Raw genomic sequence first — 19,025 nt, 5'->3', positions numbered from 1 at the left:
TTCCCTTCTCCTTCTCCCTTCCCTTCCCCTTTTCCCTTCTCCTTCTCCCTTTCTTTCTCCCTTCCCTTCTCCTTCTCCCTTCCCTTCTCCCTTCCCTTCCCTCCTCCCTTTCCTTCTTTTCCCTTCTCCTTCTCCCTTTCCTTCTCCCTTCCCTTCTCCTTCTCCCTTCCCTTCTCCCTTCCCTTCTCCTTCTCCCTTCCCTTCTCCTTTTCCCTTCTCCCTTCCCTTCTCCTTTTCCCTTCTCCTTCTCCCTTCCCTTCCCTCTCCATTTAACAAGCAGACAGAACTTAATCCTGGCAGTTCAAAGCAGGTGGGAAAAAAAGCAAAATCAAGGAAAATCCATCTATTCAGTCCCTCGAGGAGAGAGAAGAGAAACCATTCAGATTTTGATGGAAACTGTTTGAGCAACGACCTCCAGCAAGTGTTACATTAATATACTGTTTTCTTTTCTTGAGCCCACCTGCCTTTCCCCCTCCTAGATAGATTTTTGGGATTTTTAGGATATTTTTCAATTAGTTTCTGAGGGGTTGCTCTCCCTCTTGAGAAGTTCTTTCCCTCACAGATTCGTGTTCTTTGCACCAGTTGTGTGTGGTTCCTTCCATGCACCAGGGCATAAATCCTGGCTCTTGTTAAATCCTGGCCCTTGGGATGGCATCAAGTCATGGATTTACTGATGGAATCACTGCTGGAGGCAGCCAGGCTGCACTTCAGTATCCTGAAGGTTCACTTCAAATTCCATGGGATGGTGCCAGAGATCTGTTTGGTTCTCACTGGGAAAGTCAACTGCAACTGTGTGTCACTTGTCAGGTGTTTTTTACACTTGTCTGCATGTTGGGTGACACTGCAAGACTTGGGATCAATTAAAATTATCCATGACATAAATGAATTCTCAAGAGTTCTTGTCATCCAGTACCTAAAAGGGCTACAGGAAGGCTGGAGAGGGACTTTGGACAAGGGATGGAGTGACAGGACAAGGGGAATGGCTTCCAACTGACAGAGGGCAGGGTTAGATGGGATATTGGGAAGGAATTCCTGGCTGAGAGGGTGGGGAGGCCCTGGCACAGTTGCCCAGAGAAGCTGTGGCTGCCCCTGGATCCCTGGAAGTGTCCAAGGCCAGGTTGGATGGGGCTTGGAGCGACCTGGAATAGTGGAAGGTGTCCCTGCCCATGGCAGGGGGTGGCACTGGGTGGGCTTTAAGGTCCCTTCCAACCCAAATCATTCTGGGATTCTCCCTCAGAAAGTCCCAGGGCCCTGGCACAGTGTTTATACCCAGCTGATGTGGCAGCAGGTACAGCTTCCCCCCAAAAAAAGCCTGGCTGTGTCCTGCAAGAGCTATGGCATTCCCAAGGAACTGCCTCCCCTGAGCTCCCACAATTGTGAATCCAACTCCTTCACTGTCCCATGTCACCACAGCTCCTGCATTTCCAGGCATTTCCTCTGGCTAACAAATTCCAAAGTAAAACTAAGGGGGTGACGTGCCCCCAAAAGAGAAGCAGTAAATCACAGGTGGAAGTTTCCTCCAGCACAACAGAGCAATCTTATTCCATCCCTTTCCTAACTCTTAAACTGGACACAAGAACCACCCTGCAAAAGCCAGAATCTGAGAGCAACAAAACACTTCAGGCACAACAGGCACGGGAGAGAAGCAGGGAGGGAGCTGAAAACCCCCAAGTAAATAGATAATAAATAAATTTTGGTTGGACAATGCAGGCCCTGTGCAGAGCCCCAGCCTGGCCCTGGCTCTGCTCTCAGCAAACAGCCCTTCCCTGGCACTCTGCCCTGTGCTGTCCCAGCTCTCTTCCCAGGACACATTCCCACTGCCAGTGTCAGCTTCTCCTTCCTGACTGATCCTGGGAGCAGCCGATGTCTTCTGCCTTGTTCCCACCTCCAGCAGCTGAGGTTGGATCCACCCACACAGCTGATTCTCCATCCTGGAATACCACAGCACAGCTGCAAAGGCTGTGAGAACATCTGTCCTGTCCTTCTTCCTATTCATTCCACAAAAAAAAATGTATTATAATCAATATTAGCATGAGAAATGACATTGCTGACAGTGACAATCCAGCCAAAACCTTCCACTTTGCTCCCTCACCCTGACACAGAATCAGTGGGTTTAACAAACAGCAAACACTGTGAAAGAGCTGAATTTCAAATACATAAAATCATCATGGAATGGTTTGGGTTGGAAGGGACATTAAAGCTCATCCAGTTCCAATCCCCTGCCATGGGCAGGGACACCTTCCACCAGCTCAGGTTGCTCCAAGCCCCGTCCAACCTGGCCTGGGACACTTCCAGGGATCCAGGGGCAGCCACAGCTTCTCTGGGAATTCTATCCCAGCCCCTTCCCACCTTCACAGGGAAGAATTCCTTCCCAATATCCCATCTAACCCTACTGTCTGCTAGTTCAAAACCCTTCCCCCTTGTCCTGTCCCTCCATCCCTTGTCCCCAGTCCCTCTCCAGCTCTCCTGGAGCCCCTTTAGGCCCTGAAAAGCAGCTCTAAGTTCCTCCTGGAGCCTTCTCTTCTCTGGGCTGAGTTTTACATGAAGTTTTACAACTGTACAAAACTCTCCAGGTCGAATTTTACACCTTTTGCAAAAAACTTTCAAGCCTATAATTTGGCTTGAATGTTAACAAAACCCCCAAACAAACAAACCACATCAAGAAGGAACTTTACAGATCCTGGTGGATACTTAAGAAACTTAATTTGTATTTAACACTGGAGATACTATTTACTCAACAGTCAAAAACTTTGCACAGGGATTTTGTAACTGTTGCCCTTAAACCAAAGGCCTGTGAGATTTTTTTCCTTTTTTTTGTTCCCAGAGAATAGATTTCCATGTCTTCAAGGAGCTCTGGGCCATGACTCATTTGGCAATTCCTCACAAAAACAATGGCTCCTGGATCCTTAAAAAAGCAACTCCTAATCACACTTTGTTCTCTGCTGATAAGCAATTCATAAACCCACACATATTATTTATCTCCAGTGCCCTTCACTCCTGCTCCTGTGCACTTAATTCAGCTTTTTAATGAGGAAACTTCTGGCTGTGCAAGAAATGTACTGAGGGAGAGTTTGATTTATCAGTTCTGTGGTTTATTTTCTCTTTCTGTAGTGCAGAAATCACACATTCCAGCCACAAACTTGGCTGCAGAAAATCAAAATGCATTTTCAAACTTCAGAAATTCTTAGTACCAGAAGAAGCCAGTTGCATGAACACAAATCAGTAAGTAATTATTTCTTGACATTATTAATAAAAACAACTGATTACATTTTTCTATTAATGACACATCCTTGCTATTTTTATTTTCTGCTAATTAAATTTTCTTCTGACAGTAGGGAATGTCTTTACACAGCAGTGATTCTGTTCTGGTCTTATGAGTCTCCCCCAAAACTGGTCACCCTGTAGCCCTAAAACAACTCACTGTCCTTAAGAAACAGCCTCAAGAAGCAGCTCTGGACCTCACAAAGACCTGCTGTGCTCAGAAATAATAAGGCACCTACTCCCTCACCCCAGCTCCATGTCTCCTGTCTCAGGGGAGTGGGAAAAGGGCTGGCAATGACAAAATCAAGAGTAAAATCAGGTAAACAAGGTCAGGCACCTTCCCATTCCCACTTGGCTCAGCTCACCAGGGTCGGACAGTTTTGTCACTCACAAACTGCCCGTGAGGAGCGTCAGCATCTGAAGGCAAAAGGGCCAAATAAACGGGGGTCTCAGCCCCTTCCTCCGGGGATTTGGTGGCCTGGGGACCTGCCATGTCTGTCCTCACCCAGCCAGGGCAGCAGGCATTGAGGAGGATGTGCTCCCCTTTCCTTCTCTCGTTTAACAGCCGGGCTTGGATCCTGGACAGGACCGTGACCCCGATTTTGGACACCCCGTAGGCCGTGTTTGGCCACCCCTCTTTGTCGTGCACGCCCTTCCTGGTGTCCTCCACGAATTTGTTCATGAGCTGCACCAACTCCTCCTCAGTGATGGTGTCACTCCGGAATTTCTGCTGGAGTTCTTGGCTGCAGCGCCCCAGGGCTGAGCAGCTCACCGTGCTGGACACGTTCACCACCCGGCCTGCAAAAGGCAAGGAAAAACTGGTTATTTTTGACATTTCTTAAGCCCAGCACTGAGCTGGGGCTGCTCTGCAGCTCAAATATTTCATGTGGGCTATTCTGCAGAACTCTGGGGAGATCAGAGTTAACTCCACGTCACACGTTTCTAGAAAAATCCTGTTCCAGGGTGATTTAATTAAACCCTCAACAGCTGTTCCTGGATGTATCTCAGAACACTTTGCACTTTATACTTGTCCTTCCCAGACTTCTAGCTCCAAAACAGCCCTTGAGCAGATCAGCATCACAACACATGCATGTTGCCAGCAGGGAAAGATGCTTATTTAGTGAGTTTGGAATAAGGAAAGATAGCAAGCAGCATCTCCCTGGAGTGCTCTGTGGGTTTTGCAGAACTCTGGGAAGATCAGAGTTAACTCCACGTCACACATTTCTAGAAAAACCCCGTTCCAGAGGTAATTTCAGCTGTGCACCTGCAAAAGCTCTCTATCAAATGCCACATAAGCCTCCAGGAAACAACCTCTTACAATCTGTAGGTATTTTCACAGTGCTAAGAATACCTGAAGATTTCCTAATCCCAGCACAAAAACCTGCAGTGTTCATCTCCCAGCACTTCAGTACAGAGCAGTGAGTCAGGTAATCAGTAAATCATTCATTGTCTCCAAAATTATCTTGCAATGTTTCCCCTCTTTCTTGAGACTTTCCAGCCATTCAGGTGATGAACATGGGGATTTAACCTTATAAGGCACAGAAATTAATCCTTTCTGTTAATGATTTTATTCAGACACTCACCCTTCACCCTTAGTATAAGAGTATAAGTTGTAATTTTGGCACTGTTTATTCTTTCCCTAGCTGGCCCCCAAAAATTCATTTATTTCTGTCTTCTCCTTCTCCACCAGGAACTAAAAATTCCCAAATTCTCTTTCATCTGCTTGACTTCTCTTAAAAACCTGGATGTGTTTATATGTTAGTATAAACTGTAGTTCATTTATAGCAGCAAACACATCACAGCACCACGTCAAACTCAGCTGAAAGGCTGGGTTTGGGTACATCCCTATCCCAGTTCTGTCATCAAAATGTCCTTTCTGAAGCAAGAACAATTTATGGGGGCAGAGATCAGGGACAGAACATGAGGAAGTTCTCTATGGCTTCACTTCAATCCACAGCAAGAATGCAACCAGCTTGAAGGCAGATTTAAATATACACAGCAGAGACATTTTGGGGGTCAAGAAAGGCCCTTTTTGGGGTCAAAAAAGCCCATCTGTCCTTACCTACAGCACAGCCCCTCTTGCTATGGGGCAGTGTCTGACACTGGAGAGGATTTTCCCATTTAATGAGGGTCAAAATTCACACAAAACTATTTCTGTTATGTTTCACTTACCATAGGGCTTCATAAGAGGCAACAACTCTGTGCAAACATTCTTGGTTCCAAAAAAGTTTGTCTTCAGTGTGACCTCAGCTTGGACTGCAAATGGAGTCTTGTCCTGAACTTTTCATGGCAGGTGGGAAAGAGGAGGAAAAAAAACCCAACCAAAAATCAGAATTGTACTGGTTGAATAGAAGTTACCAAACCCCAAAAGTTTATCTCAGTTATTTTTTTAAACTACCAAACCTCAAGAGTGTAGCTTATTTTTTTCCCCCACTAATTAGAAAACGGGCATATGATCAATTAAAATCTATAAGAAAAGCAACATAATTGACATTAATGAGAAGACCTGGCTCTGCAATATTGTATTAATGAGTTAATCATGTTTTCACCTCTTCTTAGCTGAAGGTTTTGGCTTTACCCCAGGAGAGCCAGTTGTGTTCCCTCTGCAGGGTCATTTGCCACCCCCCAGGTTGTTTGGTCTTTCTGTCTTTTATATGGAAAAGCCATGGAAAAACTGCTCTCCTGGGATGTGCTGCCCAACCTGCCCAGTGATCTGCCAGGACCTACCCACACCCAGGTTCTCAGCTGGGGCTTGAAGTCACCAACACCATAAAAGCTTCTGTAGGATTTGGTGCAGCCTGGATAAAGAAACTGCCAAAAAAAACCCCCCAGCCACCCCCAAAACTGAGCAGTACTTGTGTCATAAATCACATTAATCACCCCCTGAAGTGACAGATCTGTGCTAACACATGGAAAAGAGTGGGAATTAGCAGGCAGGAAAAGGAGCTGCCTGACCTATGGCAAAGAGTTAGGGCAGTGGGAGAGCTAAAAACCTACACAGCTCCAAACTCCTGCTTCCATACCCTCCCCTCCTTGGAGAGAGGAACTTCCTCACACTCCCAAACCCACCTGGAGCCACTGTAACATCCTACCCTTCCTTGATTTAACAGAATTTATAACTGTTCTCAGAGAGGCTCATCCAGAGGACAACCCACAGTGCCATAAGCATTTCATCCAGGAACAGTTTTTGCTGGACAATCTGGGGTGCAGCACAAAACCAGAATGATAAGATTTAACAGCAAATCTAATCACTGACAGACTGCAACAGCACAAGAAAGAAGGGAAAGCATAAATCCTGGCATGGCAGCAGAAACTTGGCGAGGCAAGAAACAGGTCTGGGTAGAAACAATAACCTTGGGAGGAAGAATTAAAACAAAAATAAGCATCACAGCAAGTTCTTACAGAGATGTTACACCCTCTAGGCTCTGTGTTAGATACTTCACAGCAACAGCCACAAGAGGCTCCTTTATCACATTTCTGAATTGTGGGACATACTGCTGACTCAGAGTTGGGGTCAGCTTGAAGAAGGTCTGGGTTAAACACTTGGAAGTGATATTTTAACTGCTGCTGCAATGTTTTAACACCTCTCTATCCTGAGCACAGCCTGCAGCTCAGAATTGTATTAAGAGCAGCCTCCTATTAAAGTGATCAAACACAAGCAATTTTTCTATAAAGTAACGTGCAAAACATGCAGTGAGTGGGTTTTAGAAGACCATCACTGCACTCCCACTCCATCTTCAGGGGCAGGGGAGGTTTGATCCATAGTCCCTGACAGGCCTCCTTAAACCACCCTGTGAGCAGAGGAATCAGCACAAGGCTGGGCCTGAACAGCTCCCTGTCCTCACTGAGACAGGCAAAGAGACTAAAACCAACCGAAACCAACCAGAAAACAGGGTCACAGAACAGTGTTGGTTGGAAAAGACCTTAATCATCCAGTGCCACCCCCTGCCATGGGAAGGGACACCTTCCACTAGCCCAGGTTGCTCCAAGCCCCATCCAGCCTGGCCTTGGACACTTCCAGGGATCCAGGGGCAGCCACAGCTTCTCTGGGCAACCTGTGCCAGGGCCTCCCCACCCTCACAGGGAACAATTTCTTCCCAATATCCCATCTAACCCTATTGGATTTCGGTTTGAAGCCATTCCCCCTTGTCCTGTCCCTCCAGCCCTTGGAAATAGTCTCTCTCCATCCTTCCTGGAGCTCCTTCAGGCCCTGCAAGGCCACAATCAGTTCCCCCCAAAGCTTCTCTTCTCCAGGCTGAACAATCCCAGCTCTCCCAGCCTTTCCTCCCAGCAGAGCTGCTCCAGCCCTGGGATCCTCTTGGGGCCTGCTCTGGACTCTCTGCAGCAGCTCCATGTCCTTGCTGTGCTGTTCCCCAGGGCTGGAGCAGCTCTGTAGGTGGAGTCTCCCCTGAGGGAGCAGAGGGGCACAATCCTCTCCCTAGAACAAGTAGTCAGGCTTGTGATTTGCTTTATCTAACGTGATCTTGACTTGCTTTTATAAACACTTACAAGAAGAATGCACTTTTCCACCTTAAAACTGCTGTGGCTTCCTCACTTTCCCTGTGTTCCTGTCCACTGGGAGATGAAATGGTTACACTCTTGCTCAACACAGCAAGGTTTAGGTTAACTGGAGTACAGGTAACTGAATGGCCTGAGAAAGTTAGAGATAAGAGAAACCACCCAGGGCCAAAGTTTCTTTTTTTATCAGCTGGATGCCTTGAGGAGATAACACCCAGAACAAAGTACGAGGCTTGTGGAAGAGAGAAAATACATATCCCTATGGAACATGGCTGATGTTCACCCTCAGGACGGGCTCCCATGGCCCTGGTGAAACTCCTGGGCATTGAGGCAATTATCCCAACTCCACTCACAGGCACTGTGTGCCTCAAGGACTTCCATGCTCCCTGGGTGATGCAAACACAGCACTCCAGGGAAGCACGTTTACAGAATCACAGAATCGCTGAGGTTGGAAAAGACTTCCAAGATCATGGATCCCCCCTGTGCCTGATGTCCACCTTGTCCCCCAGCCCAGAGCACTGAGTGCCACAGCCAGGCCTTCCTTGGACACCTCCAGGGGACTCCAAACCTCCCTGGGCAGCCCCTGCCAGAGCCTGACCACCCTCTCCAGGAAGAAAGGCACAGGCACAGTCAGCCCAAGAGATCCCAGAAGACCCATTTCACATTGTCCTCAAAATAAGAAGCCTGCCCAGCCAAAAGTGCAGCATGCCACTGGCATACAAATGTCAGCTGCATCCACAATCCTCTCCACCCAGCTTGGCAGCACACAGGACTACCCCAGACAGAGCCCTTCCTACCTTTGAAGGCGATGCCTGCGTTGTTGACCAGCACGTTCAGCCCTCCGTATTTCTCCTTCAGGAAGTCCCGGAGGGCTCTGATGCTCTGCAGGTCATCGACGTCCAGCTGGTGGAAGAGGGCCCGGAGCCCTTCCTGCTGGAGCTTGGCCACTGCCTCCTGCCCCCGGCCGGGGTCCCGGGCTGTCAGGTACACGTCCCCCGGGAACTGCTTGCACAGGTCCCTCACGATGGCAAAGCCGATCCCTTTGTTGGACCCCGTCACCACAGCCACCGGCACGCTGGACATGGTCCTCCCCAAGTGAGTGCCCAAGTGACAGCAACTGCCAGTGAAGCCAGGTAAAACCTGGAAAGCGAATCTAGTAGAGCAACGTAAGGGTTAGAGAGAGTTAAACACAGAATACAGGCTTCTAGGCAAAGCGTGGAGAACTTAGCATTAGGAAATAGCAGAGGCAATAAATTCACTAGAATGCAGGGCGCTGTGACATGGGGAACATAGAGAATGAACAGAAAGAGCTGAAGATGCTAACACACACAAAAAAGGACATATGGAAGGGAAACAACAGGAGATAAGGAAAGGGACAAGCCAAGTGAGCAGGTACTCTTGCCAGATACTGAAAGTCCTTGCCAAATGCACAAGGAAACTACCCAAATTAGGGAAGGTTCAAGAGTTTATGAAGATGATGGTAAAAAGACAGTGAGTTCATGATGAAGAAAGACCGGATAGACCACCGAAGTTCTCCCCAAATTAGAGACCACGCCTCCAACTCCGCCTCGACTCCGCCTGTTATGAATATTAAAAGTAGATGTTGCAAGATAATGAATATTCATAATATGTGATGTAATTGCTTGGCAAAAAGTGTATAAAAAGCTTAATTGTAAGTTTCTCGAGCAGAGCAGTTTGTCCAGGGCGACCTGGCTGCTCCCCAGCCGCTCCCCGGCCGTAAATAAATACCTGCTGCTTATAGACTGAAAACTCTGTCTCTGAGCAGTTCTTCTGTGCCTTGTTTGGGGCATAAATTGGCATCACCAACAGCAAAGAAACCTTCACTCAGATGGACAAAGGCGGATAGTGAAAAGGAATTAAAGTCAGGGAATGGTTTAAGTAGGAAGGGACCTTAAACATCATCTAATCCAACCCCCCACCACGGGCAGGGACACCTTCCACTAGACCAGGTTGCTCCAAGCCCCGTCCAGTCTGGGCTTGAACAACACCAGGGGTGTGGAGTCCACAACTCTTCTGGCCAACTAGTGGTTTTTTTTTTTCTTTAAAATACTATTTCAAATTCCAGCTTGAATTATGTGAAGCTACATTACTGACTGTAACTTCCTAAAGTAGCCTGAGGTGCCCAGAGAAATACACACCCGGTGCCAAATGTTTCAAAGAAAACCCAAGCAGTGACTGGGCAAAAAGAAGAAAGAAAGGTCTTTACCAAAGAAAGTCAACGAATAATTTTTAGTACTGAATTACCTTTTGGTGGGAGTAAACTCTTCCGCACTTACACCTCACAGAAAACCCATTTCCTTCTTTTGGGAATATTTCAACTGGTTCAGCTGAAAAACTCAGGCTCCAAACCTGAGCAACCTGCTCTAGTGGAAGGTGTCCCTGCCCATAGCAGGAACTGGATGAGCTTTAAGGTCCATTCCAACCCAAACCATGGGAAAAAAAAAACATAAGGAATGAGCAGCTCCATCTCCAAGTGCCAGGTGGGAGAAGCAATTACAGGATTTTCAGAGGGAAAGAGCAGAGCACAGGTTGACACCGTTTATACTGTCGAACACACCATCACCTCTAGACAGAAAGCCTGCTTGCTGTTTTTCAAACAGATAACAGTGCATTTAAAGAAGATGCATTTCCCGCATGAAAGCAAGTTTAAAACGCTGTTTTTACATAATTCCCACCTCTCTTCCCATCTCGCCTGTAACTAACCCCGCTCGAGGATGACACCCCAACCAGCTCCTGCCTTCCCAGAGCCAGGAGCCCCCGTTCCCACCTCACTCCCACCGCCTCAGGAGCGGGTCCCTAACGGGGAGGGCACGCCCGGGCCGCCATGAGCCCCGACCCCCTCAGGGCACCGCGGTCTGAGGGACCCGGGGAGGGGCTCCCAGCACCTCCTCACCCACCTCCAGCACCGCGGGTGCCTTCTCCCTCGTCCCTCAGCTCCGCGCAGCGAGGAAAGCACACGCTGTTCCCCCAAAAAAACCTCAGATGATCGCACTACCGGGGAAGGGAGATACAGACGCCCCTAAAATGGCGGAGCAGCCCCGCCTCCGGGGTGGGAATGAACCCGCCGTGAGGGGAAAGCAAGCGATGGCGGTACCTGTGTCCTGCCCAGCAGGTGGGTTTGGAGCAACGGGAAGCTATTCCAGGCCGGGAGGGACTCGGGAGCGGCAATTTAGGTTGCCAGGGGAGGGTGCTGTTGGGTCTGTCATGGAGGGTGCGCGGAGCACGGGGCGGTTCCGGAGCGGTCGCTTCCCTTGGGAAGTTCCCTGACAGCGCCGCCTTGGAGTTTTCCTTCTCTCCCGTCCCTCATGTCCTGGGGGGTCGTGCCGAGCCGGGAATGGAGGTGGTGTTAGCACAGGCTTCCCAGTTCGAGGGGTAGGATGGGATGGGGTGGTGTTGTCCAGGAGCCCGACCGCCTGTGGGTGCTCCCGGTTCCCCGCCCGGCCTCCCTCCTTGCAGGGAAAACCTGCGCTCCTGAGGGTCAGTTCAGGGCTCTTTTGGCAAAGCGAAGGATATTAGGAAAAGGTTCTTCCCCCAGAGGGTGCTGGGCACTGACCAGGCTCCCCAGGGCAGTGCGCACGGCCCCAAGGCTGCCAGAGCTCCAGGAGGGTTTGGACAATGCTCTGAGGGACAGGGGGGAGTGTTGGGGTGTCCTGGGCAGGGCCAGGGCTTGGACTGGATGATCTTTGAGGGTCCTTCCCAACTCAGGATATTCCATGATTCTGGGAAAGATGATCCAGTGCCACCCCCTGCCATGGGTAGAGACACCTTCCACCAGCCCAGGTTGCTCCAAGTTTATCCAGCCTGGCCTTGGACACTTCCAGGGATCCAGGGGCAGCCACAGCTTCTCTGGGAATTCTATCCCAGCCCCTCCCCACCCTCACAGGGAATGAAAAGTACTTTAAATATTTGTAAGTAACTTTTTTTTTTTTAGATTCAGGTTGTCTAAATAAAGCAAAATCTGTTGCTTAATATGAAGAAAAACAGAGGTCGGACAGGCCGGAAGAGAAGAAGAAAACACTCGCAGAGTTTTGTGGATGGAGGTACTATCCCTGAAAGTTAAATAATAAAATAACCAGTTGCTTTTCAAGGTGTCATTCTGTGGTTTATGTTTGCAAACACTTTTGTGTTTTTTTGCTCTCAGGCACGTGGTAGGATTGTTGGGATTGTCCTGGGCAGGGCCAGGAGTTGAACTCAATGGTCCCGATGTGTCCCCTCCACCTCAGGATGTTCTGTGATTTGCAAAAACCTTTGTGTTTTGAAAATGATAATAATAAATGTTACATTTTTTTAATATGCAAATATTGTAACATTGGTTTACAGTCACCAGCACGGCATGGTGAATATTGTGAGCTCTCTTTTCTGGCTCATGACAAGTACTACATTATTCTTAAATTCCTTGAATATACTGAATAACTCACACGACTCTGAGACCTCCCAGTGCCCAGAGGCCCAGAATTTAACAAGTTAGTTCTAGGGGAGCCTTTCTTGCTAATTTTTTATGCTTTAAAATGTCTTAATATTTGTTTGTCTGACTATACAGTGAAATTTTTAAATTTCCTTTATTTTCCAACAGGAAATTATAGCCTTTTATAGAATTAATTTTTTTTTTTAATTTGTTTTTAGTCAACTGCAGTCACAAGCTGGAGTACATTAAACTTAAGAAGTGGCTAAAAGACAGAGGATTTGAAGACAGTATTTTAAGGCCAGCAGAGTTCAGGGGTAATGTTTTAATTTTTTTTATTGATGGTACAAATTTCTGATTCCTCTAAGAACGATAGATTCCTGATGTAAGTCTTTTACACCTGGCTGGCATCAGGAAAAAAGCCAGTTACTGTTAGTCTTCTAAGGATTTTTGGCAAATGCACACGAATATCAATTTAACAGAAACAAAACTTGCAGACTTATGCTGAATTCCTGGTAAAAGCTGAAATTTTTAGTGTTAGTAGCACAATTTTGAAGAAGTGTTTCTGTGTTTCCAGCATTGGAACCTAACCTTGCTATCATTTGTTCATCTTTTTTTTTCCTCAAGCAAGTTCAGCAGATCTAGTGATACACATAAATAAATTCTTTTAGAGCTGGGATTCACTTAGTAATGTTTGCAGTAAAGGTTTATACTTGTATTTTTTTTCTCTTTAAGTAGGTTATGTTTCCAAATTTTTTGCAATATTAATAGAGAGTAAGAATAGAATGAATCAGAGAAAAATACTGTGACTGGAAATTAAAAAGTTTAGTTGAAACTCTGAAACCAAGAACTGCAGCTGGTGATGATAGATATGTTTGAAGAAAAAATTGAGAAAAACAAGTGGAATAATTGCTAGAACTGGGAGAAAAAGGAGTTGAATAATGGCTAGAACTGAACAGCAAGTGCTGCAGGGGGTGCAGGGAAAGGGTCCTGAGAAATAAAGAGAGTTGGAGAACAAAGAAATTAAATATATGTATGGAACAACCCATTTATGATTTGGAAGAGGTAATGTCTATTCTTTTAGAGCTTTTCCTTGCTGACCTGATCATAGATTCCTGATTTCACATATAGACATGTATTTACTTGTGCTCTTTGTTCCTGCCTCAGAGACAGGAAGAGGACTGATGGCAACAAAAGCTCTTCAGGTCAGTGATGTTGGTTCTGCTGCAGGAGCTCCTCAGGTTCTTTTGAGGTGGAATGAGTTTTTGCAAGAAGCAAAACTTAGAATTCCAGACAAGGTCTTCATAACCCCTGTTGTGGATGTAATTTCTGGCCTCTGACCTTCACTTTGAAGCTTCTGTGTTGGTAGATTAATTAATAGGAACATCATTTCTCAGGCATTTCCAGCAGGAAAGGGGAATAATAGAAAAAAAAAATCCTTGCCCTGTGGATATTGGAACTCTGACTGAAAAAACTTCTTTGTTGGAGAAGTTTCCTACGTAGTGTGAGGATAGTAAATGAAATAATGGTGAATCAGAGCCAGGATCTTTGGCAGAACAGGGAGTAAAGCAAGAGGTGGGAAGGAGATGCAGTGGAAAAGCCACGTGCAGAGGACAGTGTGTGTTCTCATCCTGGCTCAGGTTGAGACCTCAGAAGCCAGAGGTTTTCCCCAGTGCTGGGAGCCTGCAGTGGGTGCAGAGAACAGAACCCAACTGGGCTGGAACGAGACAGGGAGAAATCAGGAGAGGAATGGGAAGAGAGCATTGACTGGATCCATGTCCTCTCCCTGCAGCAATGGGCACACGTGGCTCCAGCCAGGCATGAAAGCTGATTTACACCCAGCAGCCTGGCAAGCAAGGTCAGGGTAGACATGACCTAAAATATCCCTGCCACGTGCTGCTGTGTTGATGGAAATTCAGCTCTTTGTGAGACCTGATCTAGAATATATCTCAGTGCAAAGAAAGGGAGGAGCCAGGCACAGGCTTTCTGTGAACAGTGATGGTTTGTACTGCCTGCAGTTGTCCTCCTTCCCTGGGTAGGGACTCTTCAAACCCTCCCAGTTCCCATGGGAGGATGAAATGAGTCACTTACACTTGACTTTTACTGTTCTTTGTGTGTGATTATTGTTTTTTCTCTTCCCTCAAAGGCAGGGGATCTCATTATTTCTTTGCCTGAGAAGTGTTTACTCACCACAAGCACTGTCCTTAGGAGCTACCTGGGAGGATACATTAAGAAGTAAGTGAAAAGTGAGACTTGATGGACAAGTTGACCTGGAGTGTGGGTTGTTCATTAATAGATGAATCATCTGAAGTGGTGGGAGAGCTTTAAACTGCATTCCCTGAGTGGTAACCATTTCTTGTGGCCTTTCATGGGTGTGGAATGCTCAGATAGGAGAGATTTGGGCTCAAAACATCCCCTTTTAGCTCAGCAGACTAAAGCACAGACTGGAACTCTACCTGCCTCAGAGCCAGCTTGGACCTAAATGTCACTTAGGAATGATTTCTTGGGAATTTGTGAATAAGCTTCAATAGGAGAAGGAAGATAAAAAGGGGTTGCAGAGCAGTCACATGAACATGGCCTTTTAGAAAATTCAGAACAAAGTCCTGTCCTGGACATTGAGTCCTTGTATATCCTAAAAAACCCAACCCCACCCCCAAAAAAAAAAACCAACCCAAGGGGTGAACCTGAAGTTGTTATTCCAAACCAGCTTTTATTGCCCCCTTTGAAACCATCCAAAGGGCTTGGAGGTGAACTACAAAGCAGTTTAAAATAGAAGCTTTTTATGACATCTCAAAGAAACCTTGGAGAGATAAAACACCCAATTCCCATCTCACCTCTGAATATCTGCTGGGTTGGTATTTTTATTTTTCCTTTCTTTTCTAATAGCTGGAAGCCTCCTGTATCCCCTTTGATGGCACTGTGCACGTTTTTAATAGCAGAGAAACATGCTGGGGAGGAATCCCCCTGGAAGCCATACCTGGATGTTCTACCCAAGACTTACACTTGCCCTGGTTGTTGGGAACATGATGTAGTGACCCTTCTTCCAGAACCTTTAAGAAAGAAGGCTCAGGAGCAGAGAACAACCATCCACGAGCTCTATTTGTCTTCCAAGGCTTTTTTCTCTTCCCTGCAGCCTTTGTTTGCTGAGGACACAGGAACTATTTTTACCTACAGTGCTTTGGAGTGGGCTTGGTGCACTATTAATACCAGGACAATATACATGAAACATCCACAGAGGGAATGTTTTTCCCTGGAGCCAGATGTTTATGCACTGGCACCGTATTTAGATCTGCTAAACCACAGTCCAAATGTTCAGGTGAGAAACTAAAAATAGATCACTTGGTTTCCTTATTTGTAAATGCACTGTCTCAATACAACAGGCATTTATGGGATGGGTTAAGAGGGTGTGGAGGTCAGGGAAGGATCTCCCAGTGGGGAAAATGTCAGTTTGGGAGCATGTAAAGGGTGAGGACTCACGGGTCATAAATACACTGGAGTTTGTTCTTCAGCCCAAGGCAGTTGAATAAAGGTAATTTTGGTAAAGATCACCAGGAACTGGAGTGACAGGACAAGGGGCAAAGGCTTCAAACTGCCAGAGGGCAGAGTTACCTGGGATATTGGGAAGGAATTCTTCCCTGTGAGGGTGGGGAGGGACTGGGATAGAATTCCCAGAGAAGCTGTGGCTGCCCCTGGATCCCTGGAAGTGTCCAAGGCCAGGTTGGAAGGGGCTTGGAGCAACCTGGGCTGGTGGAAGGTGTCCCTGCCCATGGCAGGGGGTGGGTTAGATGATCTTAAAGGTCCCTTCCAACCCAAACCATTCTGGGATTCTGTGATTCCACAATTCAAATTCAGTTCATGGAGCAACAGGGAGAGCCCCTGGGTGGGATTTGCACCCAGGGGAGCTTTTGGGAAGGACCATTTGTAAACATAACCCTGCTCTGCTTCCCTAAAAGGCTCAACTCCTGCCACAGATTCCAAGTTACACAGTCCCTGTGTTACTTCACCTCTGGCTGAAGCTTCTGAGCAGCCTTAGGGAAGTGTGGAGAGCAGTTCCACCTTCTGTCAGGGACTGAGTGCCAACACAGAGCTGGGACAGCACAGGAAGGGCCAACTCTGCACGAAACCATCTTTATTTGTAGATTTGGAACCTCTCTAATAAATCTGCTCAGTGGGTGGCACATGCTGCAGGCCAGGGCTTTGATGTTTGTTCTTCACACTCATGGGCTGCCTTCTCAGACCTCTGAAACACTTTTCTTCCAGTGTTAGAGAAATGTTCAGTACTTTTGGATCTTTGGTTCCTTTTTTCACCCTGCCAAGAGTAAAACCTTTTCTTTTTTTAACTCCACCTAGGTAAAGGCTGCATTTAATGAGCAGACAAGGAGCTATGAAATTTGGGCAAATTCCCAGTGCAAGAAATATGGAGAAGTTTTTATCTGTTATGGACCTCATGATAATCAGAGGCTGCTCCTGGAATATGGGTTTGTTGCCATGGATAACCCTCACAGCAGCGTTTATGTCTCATCAGGTTGGATTTATAAATTGTCATTGGAAGCACTTCCAAGAAGTGGGATAGGGTGGGATACCTCTACATGGAATTCAAGGGTTGGAGTTTTAAAACTGAAAATGCTCTTTGTGAACATTTTCTTTTACAAAGTTGTGATTCTTAACAGAATCTATGTAGAAATTCCAGCTGGATGTCTAAGGTTTTACCATTGACTTCAGGATTGAAGTCCTGATCCTCACAAACTGAAGTTGCTGAGGGTGGTTTGAGTCAGGATTTTTGCTATAAGGACACAAAAAGCACTTTTGTTCTGTGAAATTTCACTAAATTGTAGCAGGTTTTTTTTTTGTGTTTGTTCCTTTCAACCTTGACAAATATGGTTGCAGTGTTATTTCAAAATTGATGATTGTGCTTTATTATATGTAGCATTTCTTTAAGTATCTAAAATGTATTTTTGTGCAGATACTCTCCTCAAATATCTTCCACCACTGGACAAGCAGAGAAAGGCAAAACTGTCCATTCTAAAGGATCATGATTTCCTAGAGTAGGTATCTGGAGTTCTTTGTTTCCTGGTGAGTTTTCTTTTCAGTATTTTCTGGGAGGCAAATTCTGCTTCTAGTATCAAAATCCTGCAAAAAAATGATTATTTGTTTGTTGTTTTTTTTTTTTGACAAACTAATATGCTTGTGAGAGGATGTAGAAGTTGTAAACACCAGAATCAAAGCTTGAGATCTCCCCTTGCCAGGAAGAAAACTGTCACACACTGTAAAAGCTCACTTACACTTTCTTACCACTTTGGATTTTTTAGAAACCTGACCTTTGGCTGGGATGGACCATCTTGGAGACTCCTCACGGCCCTCAAGTTGTTAAGCCTTGGAGCAGATGAATTGTAAGTTTTAGCACTCAGAGTATTTAGTCCTTGTGCCATTTTCTTCTGTTTCACAGAATCACCAAGGTTGGGAGAGACCTCCAGGATCATCCAGTGCCACCCTCACCCAGCACCACCACGATCACCCCCAATCCATGGCCCCAAGGGCCACATCCAGACACCTCTGGGACACTCCCAGACACAGGGACTCCACCACCTCCCTGGGACACTTATTCCAAGGCCTGACCACTCCTGCAGGGAAAAATTGTTTCTAATGTCTGATCTGACCCTGCCCTGGTGCAGTTTGAGGCCATTTCCTCTCCTCCTTTCCCTCGGGACATGGCAGCAGAGCCCGACCCCCCCTCCCTGCCCCCTCCTGTCAGGGAGTTGGGGAGAGCAATGAGGTCCCCCCTGAGCCTCCTCTTCTCCAGATAAACCCCCCCAGCTCCCTCAGCTGCTCCTCACAGGACACGTTCTCCAGCCCCTTCACATGTTCTCCAGACCCTTCACATGTTCTCCAGACCCTTCACATGTTCTCCAGACCCTTCAGATGTTCTCCAGACCCTTCACATATTTTCCAGCCCCTTCAATGTTTTCTGGACCCTTCACTATTTGCTCTTTGCTGGCTGGGTGGGAGATCCTGGGACAGTGGGATTGCATCTCCTGTGTTGTCTCTCATTGACTCCAGGTGAGAAATGAAAAGAAGAAAGGCAGACAACACCATAAAATATAAAATCATTGCCTGTTCTGCTTTGGTCTTTTACTTTCTTGTATTAATAACTCCACCCCTTTGTTTTCCTTTTCTATCTCAAGATATTCCTTTAAGGTTCAGTCTCCTGACCTTTTTCCTGTCGGTTTGATGCAATTTTAAATGATTTCTTTGATTCATGTGTTCCACGGGTTGCTGTTGAAATTCTGGGGCTAATAAATTACTGAAATCCATCTGCAGTGACTGTCAGGGCAGTTTGATCATTTATTCCAAATGGCAAATCTGCCTCAGACAGCAGGGATGGAAAATGCTTACCTGGGCATTGCTTGGAACAGTAAATAATTAAAACCAGCTCTATTGTTCCGAGCTGTTTATGCTTTGAAGCTTCATTGCTGAGTGGAACAAGTTGATGTAAGAACTAAAAATAAATCCCTGTGGTTACAGGCCCAGGTGAGGGGAAGTTTAGGAGAACCACATGTTTTATCCCTGAGCTGGGAATTGCAGCAAATCACCGTGTGTGGGGCTCAAACATTTGGGTTCGACCATTTGGGTTCAAACGTTTTGGTTGAAACATTTTGGTTCAAACATTGTGATTCATACATTGTGGTTCAAACATTTTTATTCAACATTTGGGCTGAAAGATTTGGGTTGAAAGATTTGGGTTGAAGGATTTGGGCTGAAACGTTTGGGCTGAAACATTTGGGTTGAAACATTTGGGCTGAAACATTTGGGCTGAAACATTTGG

General features: G+C 46.5%; 2 protein-coding genes across 7 annotated transcripts in view; one reads left to right on the top strand and one right to left on the bottom strand.

The window, feature by feature from the left end:
• Window positions 1-3,070: 3,070 nt before the first annotated feature.
• On the bottom strand, window positions 3,071-10,803 carry LOC113943210 (carbonyl reductase [NADPH] 1-like). The gene is made up of 4 exons (XM_027634681.1): window positions 10,698-10,803; window positions 8,577-8,896; window positions 5,434-5,541; window positions 3,071-4,059 (listed from the first exon to the last, which is right to left on the bottom strand). Exons 2-4 carry the CDS (start codon window positions 8,860-8,862, stop codon window positions 3,623-3,625), a joined length of 831 nt encoding a protein of 276 aa, XP_027490482.1. The 5' UTR covers window positions 8,863-8,896; window positions 10,698-10,803; the 3' UTR covers window positions 3,071-3,622.
• Window positions 10,799-19,025, top strand: part of SETD4 (SET domain containing 4) — a 12,299-nt gene continuing 4,072 nt past the window's right edge. Inside the window, exons 1-10 of one of the 6 annotated variants that reach the window (XM_027634669.1) lie at window positions 11,096-11,281; window positions 11,732-11,840; window positions 12,424-12,519; window positions 13,370-13,407; window positions 14,349-14,437; window positions 15,089-15,518; window positions 16,553-16,727; window positions 17,166-17,247; window positions 17,512-17,592; window positions 18,385-19,025. The exon at window positions 18,385-19,025 is cut by the window's right edge and continues 18 nt beyond it. In XM_027634669.1, the coding sequence (XP_027490470.1) occupies window positions 11,771-11,840; window positions 12,424-12,519; window positions 13,370-13,407; window positions 14,349-14,437; window positions 15,089-15,518; window positions 16,553-16,727; window positions 17,166-17,247; window positions 17,512-17,592; window positions 18,385-18,442 (1,119 nt within the window). In that variant the 5' untranslated portion in view covers window positions 11,096-11,281; window positions 11,732-11,770 and the 3' untranslated portion in view covers window positions 18,443-19,025. Of the gene's footprint in view, window positions 10,913-11,031; window positions 11,282-11,731; window positions 11,889-12,423; window positions 12,520-13,369; window positions 13,408-14,348; window positions 14,438-15,088; window positions 15,519-16,552; window positions 16,728-17,165; window positions 17,248-17,511; window positions 17,593-18,384 lie in introns of those variants that run through there. The other 5 variants (XM_027634633.1, XM_027634653.1, XM_027634642.1 and 2 more) reach the window with 5 other exon arrangements.

This window comes from Corapipo altera, unplaced genomic scaffold (assembly GCF_003945725.1).
Source record: "Corapipo altera isolate COAL_440 unplaced genomic scaffold, ASM394572v1 0, whole genome shotgun sequence".
NCBI lineage: Eukaryota > Metazoa > Chordata > Aves > Passeriformes > Pipridae > Corapipo > Corapipo altera.
The sequence above is the reverse complement of the archived record's forward strand: the minus strand, read 5'-3'. Positions and strand labels throughout refer to the sequence as shown.